This window comes from Fistularia commersonii, chromosome 19 (genome assembly GCF_037954325.1).
Source record: "Fistularia commersonii isolate RoL2024-O1a breed Wild chromosome 19, RoL_Fcom_v1.0, whole genome shotgun sequence".
In the NCBI taxonomy this organism is placed as follows: Eukaryota; Metazoa; Chordata; class Actinopteri; order Syngnathiformes; family Fistulariidae; genus Fistularia; species Fistularia commersonii.
The window spans coordinates 6753024-6769998 of NC_141302.1; the positions used below are offsets into that span (position 1 = coordinate 6753024).

Here is a 16975-nt window from a genome sequence, read left to right on the forward strand (position 1 = left end):
CTCTGCCACTCCAGACTTCCTCATGCAAGGAGGAAGAGTGAGTCTCCCATCCCATGGGCTCACCATCCGGAGGAGAGGTAAGGGGATTGCTTGCATTGTGACCAGAGTGGTGGATGAAGACCTAGAGACGAGGAATGTCATGTATCTGGCAGAGTTTCCTACCTAAGAGTTTCCAGCTTGAGGTAGTTTGACCTGTCTCAATGCACAGCTAGGGCTCTAGAACCAGTCTTTTTGAGAAGGGTTGGACCCTTTTAGATTATGGAGTTGCCCCCAGGGAGGGGAGCCAAACTCTATGCATTGGAGTTCAACCCAGTGGACGAGACAGTAGCCTCCCATTTTGTTTCTTGGTCCTGTCGGTTGTTTGTGCCTATGGACCAAACAGCAGCTCAAAGTACCCACTGTCTCTAGAGTCCTTAGATAGGGTGCACTCCTGCCGGGCAACTCCAATGTTCTACTTGGGGACTTTACTGTTCAAGAGGCCAACCCTTGGAGCCCTTGGAGGCTGAGATTGGGAGGAATGTCCCTTTACTGTCCATTACAGATACCGTGTTCAGGCATAAGGGTGTACATATGTCCACTTGGCACCAACATACTGTGAGGGTCTTTTGTTGGAGACTTTGACCATGTCCAAGTGGACCAAGCTCCCTGTCTCCATCGTTGAGGCGGCAGACCTGAGCTATGGGCATAAGGTGGTTGGTGCCTGTTTTGGTGGTAATTCCTGAAGCTGTTGGTAGTGAGGGATGGTGTCAAGCTGAAGAAAGAAACCTTCTGGCCATTTGGGTCTCTGGGACTCTGGAGGCCGCTGACAGGTACCGTCAGGAAGCTCATGGAGAACGACTCCCGAACGGCCTTGGGTAGATTTGGGTCCACTGTCCATTATGAGCTGTGGGTAGTGACTGACAGAGCAAGATCATAGATACAGGCGGCCAGAATGAGTTTCCTCCACTGGATGGCTCTCCCTTACAGAAGCGATGAGAAGCATTTCCATCTGAGAGAGGTAAGAGTAGAGCAGCTACCTCCGCATCCAGAGGTACCAGATGAATTGGCGAAAGGATCTGGTCAGGTTGCATCCTGATCACCTCCCTGTTGAGTTGTTCCTGGCACCTGGGTGGAGACCACCAAGAAGACCTAGGACAAGCCGGAGGCACGATGTCTCTCGGCTGGCCTCGGAAAGCTTTTGGATTCCCCGAGACAGCCGGGACAAAGTTGCCGGAGAGAGGGAGGTCTTGGTCTCTCTGCTCCACCCTAGATTTCCGACCTGAACAATTGGTCAATGGAGGGATCTGCTATTTGGATTTCTTAAGTTTAATCCATGTCAATAGATTAGGTAACCAAGTGTGTTGCTATAATAGATAGGTGTACTAAGTAAGCATGATGACACAAGATAAAATAATCACCTAAACATACAGACACTCAAAACATTCTCACATCTCTGTTTTTCTTCTCCTTGCTAATTAATTTAATTTGCTTTGCTATTATCTACCGCTTGAAATAGCAAGTGTTTTTTTTTCCCCTGGGGCAAGCAAGGTAATTGTTTTCCAAAATGCCATGACAACAAAACTTTGTTATCCAGAGGTAATGACATTTTTCTGTAACATAGAAAATATTGATCAACGCAAAACAAAAAACAGGTCGATTCAACCAAGACCCAATCAAGCCCAGACCCATGTAATAACTAAATATATAACTATAACTATAACTATATATATATATATATAGTTATATTTATACAGGGTCAGTATTTGATTATAATTGTTTTTTTTTAATACGTGCAAAACTTAACTGTGATTTGATAGTGTTATTCTTTTATGCCTGGAAAATATTAGTCTGTGTTCGCAGATAAAACTTAATTAAAAAAATATCACTCAGGAAAAGTAAAACACTCCAGGGCCTCTGTTTAAAAGGTGCGCTTTGAGCAAAACATTTACTAACATTAGAACCTGACATAATTCACCCGCCCTGAGAAATTAAGTCTGAAGTCACTTTTCACCTTTTTTTTTTTTTTTTTTTTTTTTTAATGTTAACAGAAGCCAAGATTAAATGAGAGGGATGAATGAGACCAGAACATTGTGAAGGAGTAAACCTGCACTGGTATCTCTCTTCATGTCTCGCTCTCATTGTCTCCACAGTCACCGCCCTTTTAACAAGTTCACCTAACAGATCACAAAGTGCCCTCTTTTTAAGCATAAATTAAATTCTTCTGGTTTCCATCATGTCTGCAAAGTCAAATGTCGGACTGACCGATGCAGTCAAACCAAGAAGAGTGAGATGGCATTTCTGAACGCATTAATCCTCTCACTCTCTCCCCCGTGTGGATCACTAATAGGGTGTGCGCACCCCTCAAAATAAGATTTCCAACATGGTAAGTATTGGAGACAGTGGCTACATAAATTAAGGGTTGAAGGAGTCGACATGTCTCCACCTGGAACCTCGCTGATTTCAAAACCTGTTCCGGATGCGTAGCGGTCGGAGGAAAAAAAAAACTTTAAAATCATTGAAGTATGGCAATGTAACAATGAGGAGCCCGGCTAATCACACAGACTCCATGTGTTGTCAGCATTCCAGCAGTAACATGCCAGGTCACGACAAACTCCCCGGTCCCACAATGTAACCCCTAATTTTCACCAGCTGGAATAATCTCCCTCCAGATGCGGGGCTAAAAATACAAAGAGGAGGCCAGAGGGGGGAACAGCACACCCCAACCAATCTCCAGGTGATGCCCTGCGCTCTTGAGAAGAATGCCGTTCCACTCAGATATTCCTGCTGTTAATCATTGACGAATTTAACGGGGCAAACACATTTAGCTGGACAGATAAGGTGGAAAGAATCCAGTACTGATGTGTGATGAAAAAAAAACTGGCTCTTAACGTAGAGGCTGGTATGATGAGGTTTTTGCCCATCCTCGTATAATAAATAATTGCACAGGGTTTTTTATTCATTTTCAGATGAAGAGAAGAGTTCGGATGAGCTCAAATTAAAACGATCAAGGTTCTTTTAATAATTCAGCACTGATGCAACCTCAAGACCACAGAAGCAGGACATACAGGCAATAAAGGTACCATCAATGATAATCCACCAAATATTTTCTAGGATGTATGGGAGGACATAGCTCACTGACCAAGGAATCGTAGTTTATTTTGCCTTTCTTATTGTCCTGAAACCAGCCAACCAGATGGTCCATAGACCCTCCCTGGAGTAACTACATTAGGAGTAAAACTGAGGAGGAAGGCTTTCATTTTTGCTCATAAATCAAAAACATTACATGTATATAGGTGATATTGCACATACTGAATATTCATGCAAAATGGAACTCCTAAAGACAAAAACTGGCATCTTTGAATTCCCTTACACAGTTTCAAACCTGAAACACACTTGCTGCGGTTAGTCTTTGGATGGCGATACAGAGAACTCTGCCTTCTCACACTTTGGGGAAAAGTACATTGAATCATGGAAATAATTATTTCTCACTAATGTTCTCAAAGAAGTGTATCTTTGAACATTAAATATTAAGTCTTTTTAAAGGTCTTACAAGGTTCAATTTCACTCATATGTGCATTAGAGAACACTACTTCATTATTATTACTGATGATGGTTTTATAAAAGCCTTTGTTTGGCACAGAGGGGTGATACCATGTGCTGTGTGCACAATTTAGTGCAATTACGTTATATAATTGTACCTGAGGCTGAAAAGAAAGCATTACAACATCAGTCAATTAAAAAATGATACTGCTAAACACAGGTTACAGCTTTTGGTTTCTCAGTTTACCTGGAGGGACCTGTTATTGGCGTTAAAACAGAAAAGCATAAAGATTTTTTTTTTTCTTTTTAAACACAAACCAGAGGCAGAATCTGTAAGAAACAAAGACTTGATTTCCCAACTGCCAAGAAAGAAAACTCTGATCAAGATCTCAGTTGGATTTGATTTCAAATAAATCCCAAGTCTGAACCTTGATTCCTTCACAAAACCGTATCATTGAAACCCAAATACCAGTGATCACTGGTGTCTTCATGCCAGGCGCACGGTCGTGATGGAGTGTCTGGCAAAACTATCGCCCCCCGCACTGTCTTAAAAAAAGTAAAATAAAATAAAAAAATCCAGCAATGGGCCGAGCCAGTAAACAATAGTCCGTGTATTCGCCCAACATCTCAACCAAAGTCTTTTTTTTTTTTAAGCCGCTATGTTCGATAGCTTACTATGAATTACAACTTATAACCTACTGATCAAGTATCCCTCATAAGAACCTTGTACCCCAAAAAAAAATTTCTAACTTCATACTTTCATACTTCACCTTCACTAGCACATATTTGGATTCTTAAATTATCACAAAAAATACCACTGTGCTAAAATTACCACCAGCACTAAAAATCAACAAGTGGACACCAGGATTCTTGACAAATGTATAATGTCTATCACAATATATATATATATTGTTTGTTTTCTTTTGGGAAGAAGGGATTGACAGGTGCCTTGATGCAGCCCATCCATCGACATGTCGCATTTTGGACCACGGCGCCCCAGGCTTTGAAAGTGCAACAGCGTGGAGGGGGTTCCCTTTACACAACAGTGGCCTTGAAAAGGTCCGTTTTACAGTCCGTGTCCTCAGGAGGGTTGCGGCTGTTATGGGGCATCTGGACGTTCCTCATCTTGCTCTGGCACTGCCGTAGCTCTGCGACGTAGCCCTGGAAGCTCAGGCTGAGTTCAGAGTCCTCTCCCTGGGATGCTTCCAATGGCTCCTCCTCCAGATGGACACCCTCCACGTCCATCACCTCCTGTGCAGCGTCTGACCTCTCGGCGGATTTACCGGCGGAACTCGTGCCCGTACTTTCCTCTGTGAGTGGGAAAGTAGAAAAAAAAAAAAAAAGACTTAAGCTGAAGTTCTTCATTTTTAATGATTTGATCCAGGCTCAAGGATAAGAAGCACCTGGAAGAATTACATAGAAATAAGAAAAAAAGAAATTATAAACAGATGAAAGTCAGACAGATATACTGTAAAATAACCTTCAACTCAGCAGGTAATAACACTGGTAACTTTTGCTTTGAAAACCCATACACTGGTTTATTGCCTAATTGCTAATTTTAAAAACCACTGGGTGCTTAGCAATCAGCCCCTGGGTATTTTCACTTAAAAACAGCTGCTTCTTCCAACTTCTACTCCAGATAACAACATGGTAGGGTTCTGGGAAGGACAGTACTACTACAAAATTAGGCAAGAGTCACTTTGTCGGGGTTAGTAAAAATTTTAAATAGCGCAAATCAATGCTACCGATGCGTATATCAGCGATGCAACACAACTGGGTCCAAGAGATTCAGTCCCCATGTCTACAATTTCCAGTCAATCCTTCTGTTTTACCTAATCAAACAACTATAAACATTGCAACAATACTCACAGAGGCGACAATTAGACCCTGCGGTATGTTGAGGTTGTTGTTATGTTCCGTGAAAGACTGAAACTAAAACAAAGCTGTCCCAATGTAGTCATACTCCGTGACACATGTTGGAGATCTAGAACAGCTGCAGGATGAAATTATATGATGGCGAATGCTTAGACGCTGTATAAAAAATATACTAGAACATCAGATGTTTTTATTTGTATATTGCATTTAGCTGATGCTCAATCCAGATCCTATCATAGATCACTGTGTCGTTCAAACCTCAGGTGAATTCTGTGATTGGTTTTCAGTGAATCACACAGAAACATCATAATGATTTGTGACTCCCGCCAATAAAACATAAATATTTCAGATGAAGTGGGTTATGGGCACAACTGGGTAAATTGCACCGGTAAAAAAAAACAAAGCTATGTTAAAAACAGAATAAGATTTAATTTGGAAAAAAAACATAGGCTGTACTCTTTACAACTGAGATATCATCTGTTGGAGCCACTGCAGGAGCAGTCATACATGCACTTTAATGATCATTGGAGAAGACAGTTTAAGGCGGCTACGTAAACCATCATTGTGATGTTGCGCAATCTGTACAGCTGTTGCTGGGACAAGCTTAACAACACAACCCTTTCCACTCAAACTTGCCAAATATTGAGAGAAGGAATCTAGCGGAGAAGAAATGCAATAAACGACCCTTAAACCTCTGCTCACATGCGTCTCCTTTTATCGCAAAATGCCATCTGAGGCTGCACGACCTCAGAGGGATCCTGTGAGCTCATATTCATAAAAACTAAACTCGTGGGGTTTATGTCATGGCATGGGGTCACTTGAAAAATGTTTGTAGGGGCTAAAACTGGAGTTTCCAGCCTGGTACCATCACTGTAATGATAAGTGATGAACTCTCCACTGTTCATGTGAACCCGGCGGCCACCCAAAATCTAAACACAGAGGCCTGAGTGACTCAAAATCAGCATTTAAGTTCGAAACTCTCCTCACACCGCTCGCTGTGACTCAGAGCGGTCCCTTGCAGATGTAAACAAACCTGTGAGTTTCACCAGCTGACTTTACACAGACGCCCTGAGAAGCCAAGGAAACAATACAAGTCAAGTCACCGAGGCGAATCCCACACGGTGCTGACGCTTTTTCTGACAACTTAGTTTAAGGATGCAGCGCTGAGGCGTGGGTGTTAGGACGTGAGGTCGTGATCTAAAATGACTCAGAAAAGTTGTCGTAGTTGGTTGTACTGTATACCCATGGGGTGATGTGAAAGGGCTTTTAGCAGGATGTGATGTATTGACGCTGGTATGCATTTAAAGAGGTGCGATCTGATGACAAATAAAAAACACTGGTGCATAGCTGATTTCCTCATGTATGTATGTAAATACACACACACACATACATGTAGATATACATCTATATATATGTGTGCGTGTGTGTGTGTGTGTGTATACATACACACACCAAGAATATGGACATGAAAATGGAATTTTAAGGTCAAGTCCACATTTTTCTTAATCAAATGTATTTTGATTATATAATGTGATAACAAAATAAGATCAATGGTAGTAAAAAAGTCACTGTCAGATTTGGCCTTTAGTTCATTTCATCTCTCCGTCTCCCAAATTGTTGCGTACTGCAGTCGGCAGACCTCAGACTCCCTGTTATTTCTGTTCGTAGCCAGACACTGTTGACCCTCTGGAAAGTGTGCATTTTAACTGTGCATTACTTATGCGGAAACATTAGCTTGTCATGTTTCACGGCCTGAAAATTAAATTAAATCATTCTACTAACTAGAAGGCTTTTGTTAAGACTAACAGATGATAAACCACCTCTGTTTAAACCTCCATCATCAGTGGATGAAACTGGACTGAGATCAAATTGGATAAAGATTTGCTTATCTTTAAACAGCCTTGAATGTATTACCTCCAGGCTTTGCAACAGTTTGATCTCTGAAAGGACATAAATTGAAGAGGAAATACTTCAAAAAAAAGTTTCCAAAAAATTAATTTTGAAAATGCATGTGAAAGCAATTACTAACAAAAAAAAAACATCTAAGGGATCGGGCTGAATCAATATAAACTGCATCTGCGTCGACAAATCAAGCTGTCATAATAAACAGCTTCTTTATCATGGTCTCCCACATGATAGCAATAATAGGTTGCCATCTCTGCGCTCACATGTCTGAACTGGAGATCTAGGAGCGGGCCGGGAACAGCCGTCCTCCTCTGTGATGCTTTTGAATCGCAGCGATCTGCAGCGAATCATCCTTAACTGGCAAATGGACAATAACGCGGGTAGAAACTGGAGCGAAACAAGGACGACAGTGAACCATATGGGCTTGGATTGCACACTGTCCAATCCATTTTGGACAATGCCCGGGTTATATGTTTGATGTCTCATTTACCTCATGGAATCTTTTAATCTGTTCCTTATGGGCCAGATCTTTTCACAGATTCAGCAGGAAGAAAGATAATCTCGGAGTGAACTGGAGTGACATTGTTTTGACGTAACACAATTATTAAATTGAAGAGGCCAGCCTCACTGATGGCACTGCACAACCCTAAGCCATTAGCGGATGGAGTTAGGCTATGTGCTGTCACCCCCTAGTGGGTACAAGGGCAAGCCTCTACCCAAACCACTGGGCAAGCGTGCAACACTTGCCAGATACTAAGAAGCAATAAGCGCAGAGGTCTTTATGTTGGAAATTACAAAAGCTGAAGCCCCGATTGAAGTCCTCCGGTTTAATTGACACTGGCTTATTTAATCCTGATGTGTCCAGAGAGGAGAAAATAAACATCAAATAAATCTCAAGACGTGAGTACAGAACTAGATTTGTCTTTCTCAATGTGGGGTGACTGAACCCTGAAATAATAGAAGATGAGTGAGTGTCTCAGTAAATTACATGAGCAGTTTAGCTGTTTTGATTTGATTGAAAATATTCATCTATATTCTAAGATTGTTCTCTTTGATTGTAAGTGTGGAGATTATTTTACAGAATATTTCTGCATGAAATTATGTAATGATTTCATGTAGATTTCAAATGTGTGAATTATTGGATATATCACATGCCGGATAGGTACCTCCTAAAATAGTATGCAGAATGACACAATTCCTTACATAAATCCTTTTTTTCTTGCTCCTTCAGACTTCAACCTTTTTCCTGCTTGCAATAAAATGTAAATGCAAATTTACACATTTGCATTTGCAAATTTACCAATCTCTAAAATCAGCAGATGAATAAAGAACATGGTATTCTTTGAGCCGACCAATGAGGACATGCTATTCCAGTATTACCTGCCCTACCGACAGGCATGTGTTTCTGAAAACAGCAGATGGCGCCAGTCGAGGAGAGAGCAGTAAGTCCAAAAACTTAGATCTAAGTATGCTGACAGCAAAGGCAAGTAAAGTTCAATAGTTTAGTCTACGAGTCAAATATGCTGCATTAGGTGTACACTGGTCTTTTGAACACAATATCATATCTGTAGGTGTGACTTCCCAAATTATTCCAAAAGTAGCAGCTTTAATATAAAGTCACTTAAACATGGGTGAAAGGGTCAATGCTACATTGTTGAATGACTGCTTGGACTTCCTGGAACAGCAACCAAAAACACAGCATTTCAAATGTCAGTATCAGATCATTGAATTGTTTAAATTTCACAGTGTGGGAGCAAGAGGCAGGGAGATAGATGAAAACTGGTAGTGACAGTTTCTGTGTGTAGCTCAGTCAACCCGTGGATAGGGTTACCATGGCGCCCGGTAGAGGGAAGATTCTGGCTGATGCACTTAGCAACCAGAAAAGAGGGAGCCTGTAGAGAAGCTGAAAGGATTGGATTCGTTGTCATCATCCTTTGCACATACAGGATCACCTTACCACACATTAAGGTCACAGCGGACATGCTCGCGGCCCTTCATTTAAACGCTTTGAAGTGCGAGACACTCATTCAAAGAATAGGCCTTGTTGCTGGAAAAGCATGATTATCTTCTATTTCGGATTATTTCAGTCTCAAAAACGACTCCACGGGATTTCCTTTCAAGTTCAGACATGCTGTTTCTAACTGCATGTCAGAACACGACTGCGCAGAAAGTTTTTAGTTATTACCTTTCAAAATGTCACAGTACCACAGAAGAAACTGTCACCAGAAAAAAAAAAAAAACAATGTACCACTTGACTGCTTCTGTATAATGTCAAACAAGGTAAAATAGACGATGAAATCCAACAGCAGCAGGTGATGATCACACACCCCACGTAAATACGAAAGCAAGAAACTGAGTTTAGCAAAAGATCCCAAGTTCCACGCTAAATGCTCCACAAACCAAAGTAGTGACCCCAGGGCAAACGGGGCAAACCAAGCAGGTAGACCCAACCGGCTTAATGCTACACAACAGTTTCGCACAGAACAATGCCAAGCACCAAAAGACACCGAAAAAAACACCCTGAAAACGAGCACGCAAGCAGTCACACAGAAAGTACACAAAAGAGTTGGAGCTGATGGGAGAGGAAGCTACGAGGAGAAATGAGACAGACCCAAGGGAGAGTGCATGCTGAGGTGGAGGGAGAGAATATGGGGGAGGCGGGGGATTCACAAACGTGTAAGAAGACAGACGAGTGATTTCAGGCTCTAACATTTATTAGATCGACTCAATCACAAGTACAGAGTTTATTGGCAGTGATTATCTACAACAGGCATCTTTAGAGGGAGGGAATGACCGAGATAAAGAACGACAGGTAATTCAGCAATGTCACAAGAGCTGAGGAGCACTTGTCCTCCGATGACTGATTAGTTTCACCATCGCTCAAATCGCTACAACAGGAGCCGACAACGTTTAATGAGTTGTCTGAGGAGAATTGCTTTTTGACATTGACATTCTTGAATTGCACTTAAAATATTGGACATAAAGGGATACAGCATCGCCGGTCCAACAGCAATTCTAATTTGCCTGATTTGAAGCGATATTCTTTTTAATGCGCTAACTGCTAATCTTTCAGTGACGGATCTGCGTGTATAGCAGGGAAAGCTGGATTTAAATGAATATCATATTCGAAAGCCCCTTTTCAACATCTCCGTATCACGTGCTTAGGTATGGAAAATCACACGCCAGATACACAACTCACATGGTTTAATTGAATCTAAGGCGATTATATTAAGGGATGGTTGTATTCAACTCAACTTAAAAGGCTCTTTTTTTCCTTCTATTTTTTGGAGAAATTTTCATAATATAATTTCATTTATGAGTAAGACATTGCCAAATTTAATGTAGTCTTGTAATATATATATATATATATATATATATATATATATATATATATATATATATATATATATATATATATATATATATATATATATATATATATATATATATATATATATATTTATTTATTTTTAATTTTGGTGAAAATTTACAATCAGTCATTTCTAGCTGACATTTTATTTGATTTTTAATACTTTTTATAGATGACTTTGTAGCGATGTGGCATTTTTCCTTTATTCTAAATAGAAATATATTTTTACCAGGGGAAAAAGTGGTTACATTAGTTTAAAAAAATCCAAAAAAGTTGACAGTGATCAATATCCACATGGATCAAGCTAAAATAGGTATCACATATAGTTTTTTATATTTCAAATAAAATTCATATCAATATACGACAACCGGACAATATTTAATATAGAACGATATATTTCCTAGTCTCAGTTTATAGTCTGGAATCAGTTAGGTTTGCATCGTAATGCAACCTTAGGACAAAATCATTTTTGAATGCCCGACTGGAACAAGTAAATCCCAGTCATATTGCCAACTGAACAATATGTAACGTGGAAAGGGCTATCAAAGGTTACCCACTCAGCAAAATATACACATCATTATTTACACGTTGATTTCAGTGTAATTAATAACAATCACACATATCCTTACTATGTTTAATAAAAAAAAAATCTGGTAAAATGATTAGCATACTGAGATAGAGTCCATATCAATTAAAGTGCATCAGAGTCAGTGTAGAGGGGGTTTAATGTTGGAAGTGGCCGGGTTCAGACCACTGGAGAGCACACACATGCACATACTACACACACGCAAACACACACAGCACTGGTTTACGACATTGTGGAAATACCTGAAGTGGACTTTCCATCTATGTCTTGAGAATCTGGGCAGGGTGGAGGTGGGGTGAAGTTGGCTTCGCACAGGCTGCCCTCGAAAGACGGAATCGGGGATGGAGATGGGGGGAGTAGGGTGCTGTTGGGGCTATTGATGTCTCCCTCGCCCACTAGAGTCAGGTCAGTATGGGCATCCTCTTCCACTGTGCGGAGGCTCGAGCGGTTTTCTGAGGACCGAGCGATCGGGGACAAGTGGGAGCCAAAAGGCATGTGACGAGGGGGGGGCAGCAAGCACCGTCTGGCCCCGGAGTGTCCGTTGGCACTGGAGCTAAGGGAGGAGTCCAGGCTCTCTGAGCGCAGTCCGGAGGTGAGGGATCCCCGGGGGGAGACGCCGTTCTCTCTGCTCTGTCTCAGCGAGTCAGGAGTGGAGCAGGCAAGGTCGGAGGACACAGAGCAAGAGGAAGTGGAAGGAGCCAGACGCAAGAAGTCAGGAAGCACCAAGTCTTCTTTGCTCAGTAGTCCACGCTGGTCGTTGGCCCGGGCGCTCTGCGCGCGGCTAAGCAGTTCAAAGAATTCTGGAAAACAAATCAAACAATTTTCCTGACTTGAAATGTCCACAAAGGTGAGCAGGGAGAAAATGATTAGTTGGGTTTAGCATGCTGCTGATAGTTGAAATACCCTCCAAAGCTGCCAAAGATTTCAGTTTAGTCAGCAGGCGAAGCAGAGCTGAGTTTAACCAGCGTTGAAAAACAAAGGGGGGGGGTGGTAAAGAAGGAAAGGGGGATTTACCTTCAGCTTCATCTATATTAATCTTTTTCTGTTTTCTCTTTTCCACTGGGAGTGCTGAGTCTGGTCCGCTTGCTCTCAATGAAAAGTCCTTTGGTGTTGACCTCTCATCTCCCTGCAGATGCAACAATGACAATGCACTCTGTTACGGGATGGAGGAATTTTTTGGGGGATTGGAGGGACGGGTGGATGAGGCTAAGCACGAGCTGCCAGGCACCCTACTTGAGAAACGTGTCCAGATTTGCTGACACCTCCCCCCACCCGCCACACCACCCTCGCCGGCTTGTCCACTTGCTGGTTCAGCATCTTTACCAAGTTTTCCACGATTTAAAAATGATCAACCTACACGATTCATGAGTGTTTGCATGGAGGAAAGGTGAATGGGGAGGTCAGCCGTGGCAGTGTTAGCATGAAAAAAGTTAGATACCAGAGGCAGGACCGGCGAGGGTTAGAGGTTAATGAAGATTATTCTTGGGCACAATTGCAACTGGGCAATATAGAAAAAAAGAAGAAATAAACTTTTTTAAACCATTCTTTTTTTAATATTTTTATTAAAACCTGATCAGCTGAGTCATGCAAAGTCAAGCAAGACACTGAGCACATATGCATCTGTCTGCACAGTAAATTTGAAACCATTGATTTTTTGAATATTGGCTATTTTTTGCAGAAAGTGTTAGAAAAAAATCTAGATGGAGACAGGGAAATGACATGGAACTCCAATCGACACTAAACAAAATCCCTCCCCCTAAAAATGATATAAAAGCAAGGCCATAATTCATATATAAATATTGCCCAGCCGAAGCCATGATTAAATGATGTTGAAAATATAGCAGAAGCAGCGCAGCAGTAGAAAAAGGACAAAACACCCTCTCTGGACATTTAGTTTGGTACTCACTGTTGCAGAGAGACTCCGAGTTGGAGGGTGGCTCTTGAGGGAGGATGACTTGGCTTTATCTGTAATAGACAGACAAGATATCAACGGACGTACACTGCTTTCATTTCTATGGATTTTTTGTTTCTTGTTCAAAAGTGTCGAAATCTTCTCAAGATCATGTAATTCATATTCTTTAATAATAACAACTTTAAACACAGAGTACTGTTTTTCTGTGTAACCTGACTGTACCTTTTGCTGATGTTGGATCTGCTCGCTCCAACACCACCCGCAAGCCATCCAGACTTGATATAGGGGCACCCAAATCCAAAGGCTCAGCTTCACCGCTCTTAAAAAAAAACAAGATGAGTTTTTTTTTTTTAAAACATACGCCATATGAAATTTAAGTTCATGGCCATTTACTTAATTTATAAAGTCATCTTTAGCTCCCCAGTCTACTGCATTATGGAGATATATTGCTGGAAACCCACAGGACCAAAATAAATCATCTGGCGAGGGTTTTGGGGAAGGAGTAAGCATGTTTGAACGGTGTCGTCATTCTTAATTATAGCCCTGCTGCTCCATCTTCAGAGGCCAGCTTTGAGTCAGAGTGCTAACCGCCATGTGGAGATGAAAAAGGATGCGGTTACTTCCCTCCCCTAACCATGATACTCCACCCTGTGGCACTGTCAAATACTGCATGTGGTGTCTCAGGACACACAGGAGTTTCGAAAAGATTAAGGCATTGTAGCCGTGTGGGGAAACTTACTATTTTGGCCACGAGATCACTGAGGTGAAGGCCATATTTGGCCACCACAGGACGCAAGACCTCAGTGACTGGTTTTGTCGGTTTGGCTTTGAGCCCCACGGAGCGGTTAATCGGTACCAGGTCCAATCTATGAGCAGAGTGGAAGCAACACTCAATGTCAGGGTATTTAAAGTAAAGATGTCATGTCAGTAGAAGCAACCAGGATTTGATCCACACCTAAACAAGGTCCTCTTCTCTAGTCTCAAGTCTCGTGAGCTTAGGGTCATGCAGTCTTGGTCCAACACAAGAGGCTTGGAGAAAAAGAACATTTAATTTATTATTAACAAAAAAAGCCTTTTTGGCATTATGGATTTGTTATTTCTTTCAAAAATTGTGATCCATCATTTCAAATCCACTTCACTATATTTATTTATTTTATTTTATATTTTTGACAGGTCATTGCTAGTTAAGTAAAAAAAAAAAAAATTACATGCCACGGCTGAACCGACCTACTGACTACATCCGTTTGCCACCTTTAGAAATAAGCAGAAAATTTGTCTAAATTAATGAATATATAGATTGAATATTCAAAATATAAAACATGTAATGCTGTGATTGATCTCTCACGGCCTTATGAATACTATAATATTAATATTTCTACATACTGCCCAGCCCAAACCCTAAATTAAGCATATAGGCAATATGTTACAAAATAGAGCATTACTAAATCCCATTAAGAGGTGTTTGCAGCCCAGGTCTCCCTCCCGGAAGATAAATGCTACAGGTTTTGTTTGGCAGTTTTGCTCTCAGCATGCGGCTCACTCACCTTCTCCCCTCCCACCAGGAAGAGATCCACAGCCGCAATGTTGACGCCAATATTGTGACAGAGAACTTGGAGCACTTCCCTAATTGAGGCACCGGGCCGAAGGGTGATGGAGGAGCATGAGCCATCGGGCAGCAACACGCTGCATTGTTTTGGAGAGCGTTCCCAAACTCCAACAGAGTGACGATTATCAGACTAAAGGTGACAAGATGAGACGGTGATTGTATCGAGAGTGATGATTTCCTCAAGAATGACAGACTGAATTGTGGTCTTATTATAGCCGATTTATTCACCCTCTAATTCATTTAATGCATCCACCAAAAAAAAAAAAAAAAAAAAAAAAAAAGGAGTGGGCTGACAAATGAAAAAATTAAATAACCCAGGTCTGTTGTGAAGATTTCACTAGAGAGTGGGCTGTGTTGCCATGGTGACCTGTCCAGAGGAATCTTACCTCGATCTTGCCAGCTGAGCAGGAAGTGGCCATCTCCAGACTGGTACCGGATGACAAGGAGCCCTGGGACTCCCTCCGCCCATTACTGCCCCAGTAGTCTGCAGTAGACAACAATCAGCCAAAGGAGATGTCTCAAATATCAGCAAAACAATCACTGACGTGACATGTTAAATGCGTTGAAGCAAAGAAATGGGTCGATTTCAACTTCTCTCACATGTGATCATATTTGGCCACCACAGTTTGACAGGAAAAAAATTGTTTTATATAAAAATATCATGCCTGAGGGCCAAGAAAGGAACAGAAATTGGGTTAAAATGGTTGTGCAGCTACTTTTTTTCTGACTTGCAATTATAATATCCACAGCGTTGTTGTGATTCCTGATGTTCAACAGATTATCGGCAAACACGATAATCAAGAGCAATCGCGACGAATAAACGTGACAAAAACTGACCCCGCTGAAATACAGCACTAATCAAGTCGATCTAAACACTATTCCGGGAAAAGTTTAAATGGAGGAACGTTACTCAGCTGGGGAAATAGTTCGGTGTCTCGTTCAAAGACAGTTTAAGATTTTGTTGATTTTGACTTCATCTATAAATGATTGGGGAACTTTGAGCCCAAAATACATATAACCATAGTTTGTCAAAGAAAACTGAATGACAGAGTCACTCACCGATGTTTATGTCCCCAATTTCCTTCTTCTTCGGACCCTTCCCAAAGCTCCGATTGCGAGACCATGAGAAAAAGATCCCACGTTTTTTGTCAGCACTTTCATCTCGGCTGTCTTCATTGAGTGACCTCCCTGTTCTTTGTTTTCTGGCCTCCTGTATTTAAAAAAATAATAAAATCAGAATCAAGGGTGAGATGGTCATGAATTAAAACAGATTCAAACAATCTCTTTTTCTAAATTATTACTCTCAATATTTTTGACAAATTCAAGGTATCTATTTCCGAAACTGATATCAAAATAATTTACCGGCTGTTTATTTTTTAATGCTCGATTAATCCTGTGGGTGATTTTCAATCCGTTTTTACTCTCTGAATCTGGGGTATTTTATTTTTGTTGATTTCTGGCTGTTTTTTAAGTAAAAAAAATTACCAATTTAACTATGGCATTTCCTGTGATTTTGAAAGGAAAAAGGAAAAACAATACTTAACCATTTCAAATGAATTCAATTTGTTTAAAAATGTTTTTAGGTCAAACAAAATCATATCATATGAGTGCAGTTAAACTATATTTGATCCAAACTGATGATCAGCCTGCAAAATCACTGGACTGAACAAAAAATTAACATTGTCATCGCATTGAAAACCAAACCACCTTTTTTGGAGTGGAAAGGGTGGAGCGGTCTGAGCTTGCACTGTGTTTGGACGGTGCAGGGCTACAGGGGATCTGGTAGGGGTCTGGCAAAGGTAGGCCATCCACTTCGGCACGCATACATTCCTGGTAGAGGGATGACTTGAGGAATCGTGAATAGCTGTCAAACTTCATCAGATTGAAGATCTGTGAATGAGGAGGATCCTTTGTGAGTAAACCACATTGGTGAAAGCAAGGAAAAGACGAATAAATGCAGAAGTGAGATCAGATGTGCAGACACGCGCACAAGGGCATGAACAAGGGAGTGAAAGAAGGGAAAATGAAGAGCATAAAACAGGAAATAAAAAATTACTGTAGCTAATATGTGGCTACAGCTGATGTTATGACAGGTGTCATAACGTTTTGAAACACTAACAAGTGAGTTGAAAACATACAGATATCTAAATGCATGTCTGTGTGTCTCTGTGTACTCTATGCGCTAGATTCTCCATGGGTGTA

General features: G+C 41.1%; 1 protein-coding gene across 1 annotated transcript in view; it reads right to left on the reverse strand.

Moving 5' to 3' along the window:
* Positions 1–2974: 2974 nt before the first annotated feature.
* rgs12a (regulator of G protein signaling 12a) overlaps positions 2975–16975 on the reverse strand; it is a 40062-nt gene continuing 26061 nt past the window's right edge. Inside the window, exons 8-18 of the mRNA XM_086165379.1 lie at positions 16481–16663; positions 15833–15983; positions 15160–15257; positions 14712–14903; positions 14123–14196; positions 13907–14033; positions 13390–13486; positions 13162–13220; positions 12270–12381; positions 11498–12055; positions 2975–4829 (exon numbers count right to left, since the gene is read on the reverse strand). Of these exons, the coding sequence (XP_086021505.1) occupies positions 4555–4829; positions 11498–12055; positions 12270–12381; positions 13162–13220; positions 13390–13486; positions 13907–14033; positions 14123–14196; positions 14712–14903; positions 15160–15257; positions 15833–15983; positions 16481–16663 (1926 nt within the window). The 3' untranslated portion in view covers positions 2975–4554. The remainder of the gene's footprint in view (positions 4830–11497; positions 12056–12269; positions 12382–13161; positions 13221–13389; positions 13487–13906; positions 14034–14122; positions 14197–14711; positions 14904–15159; positions 15258–15832; positions 15984–16480; positions 16664–16975) is intronic.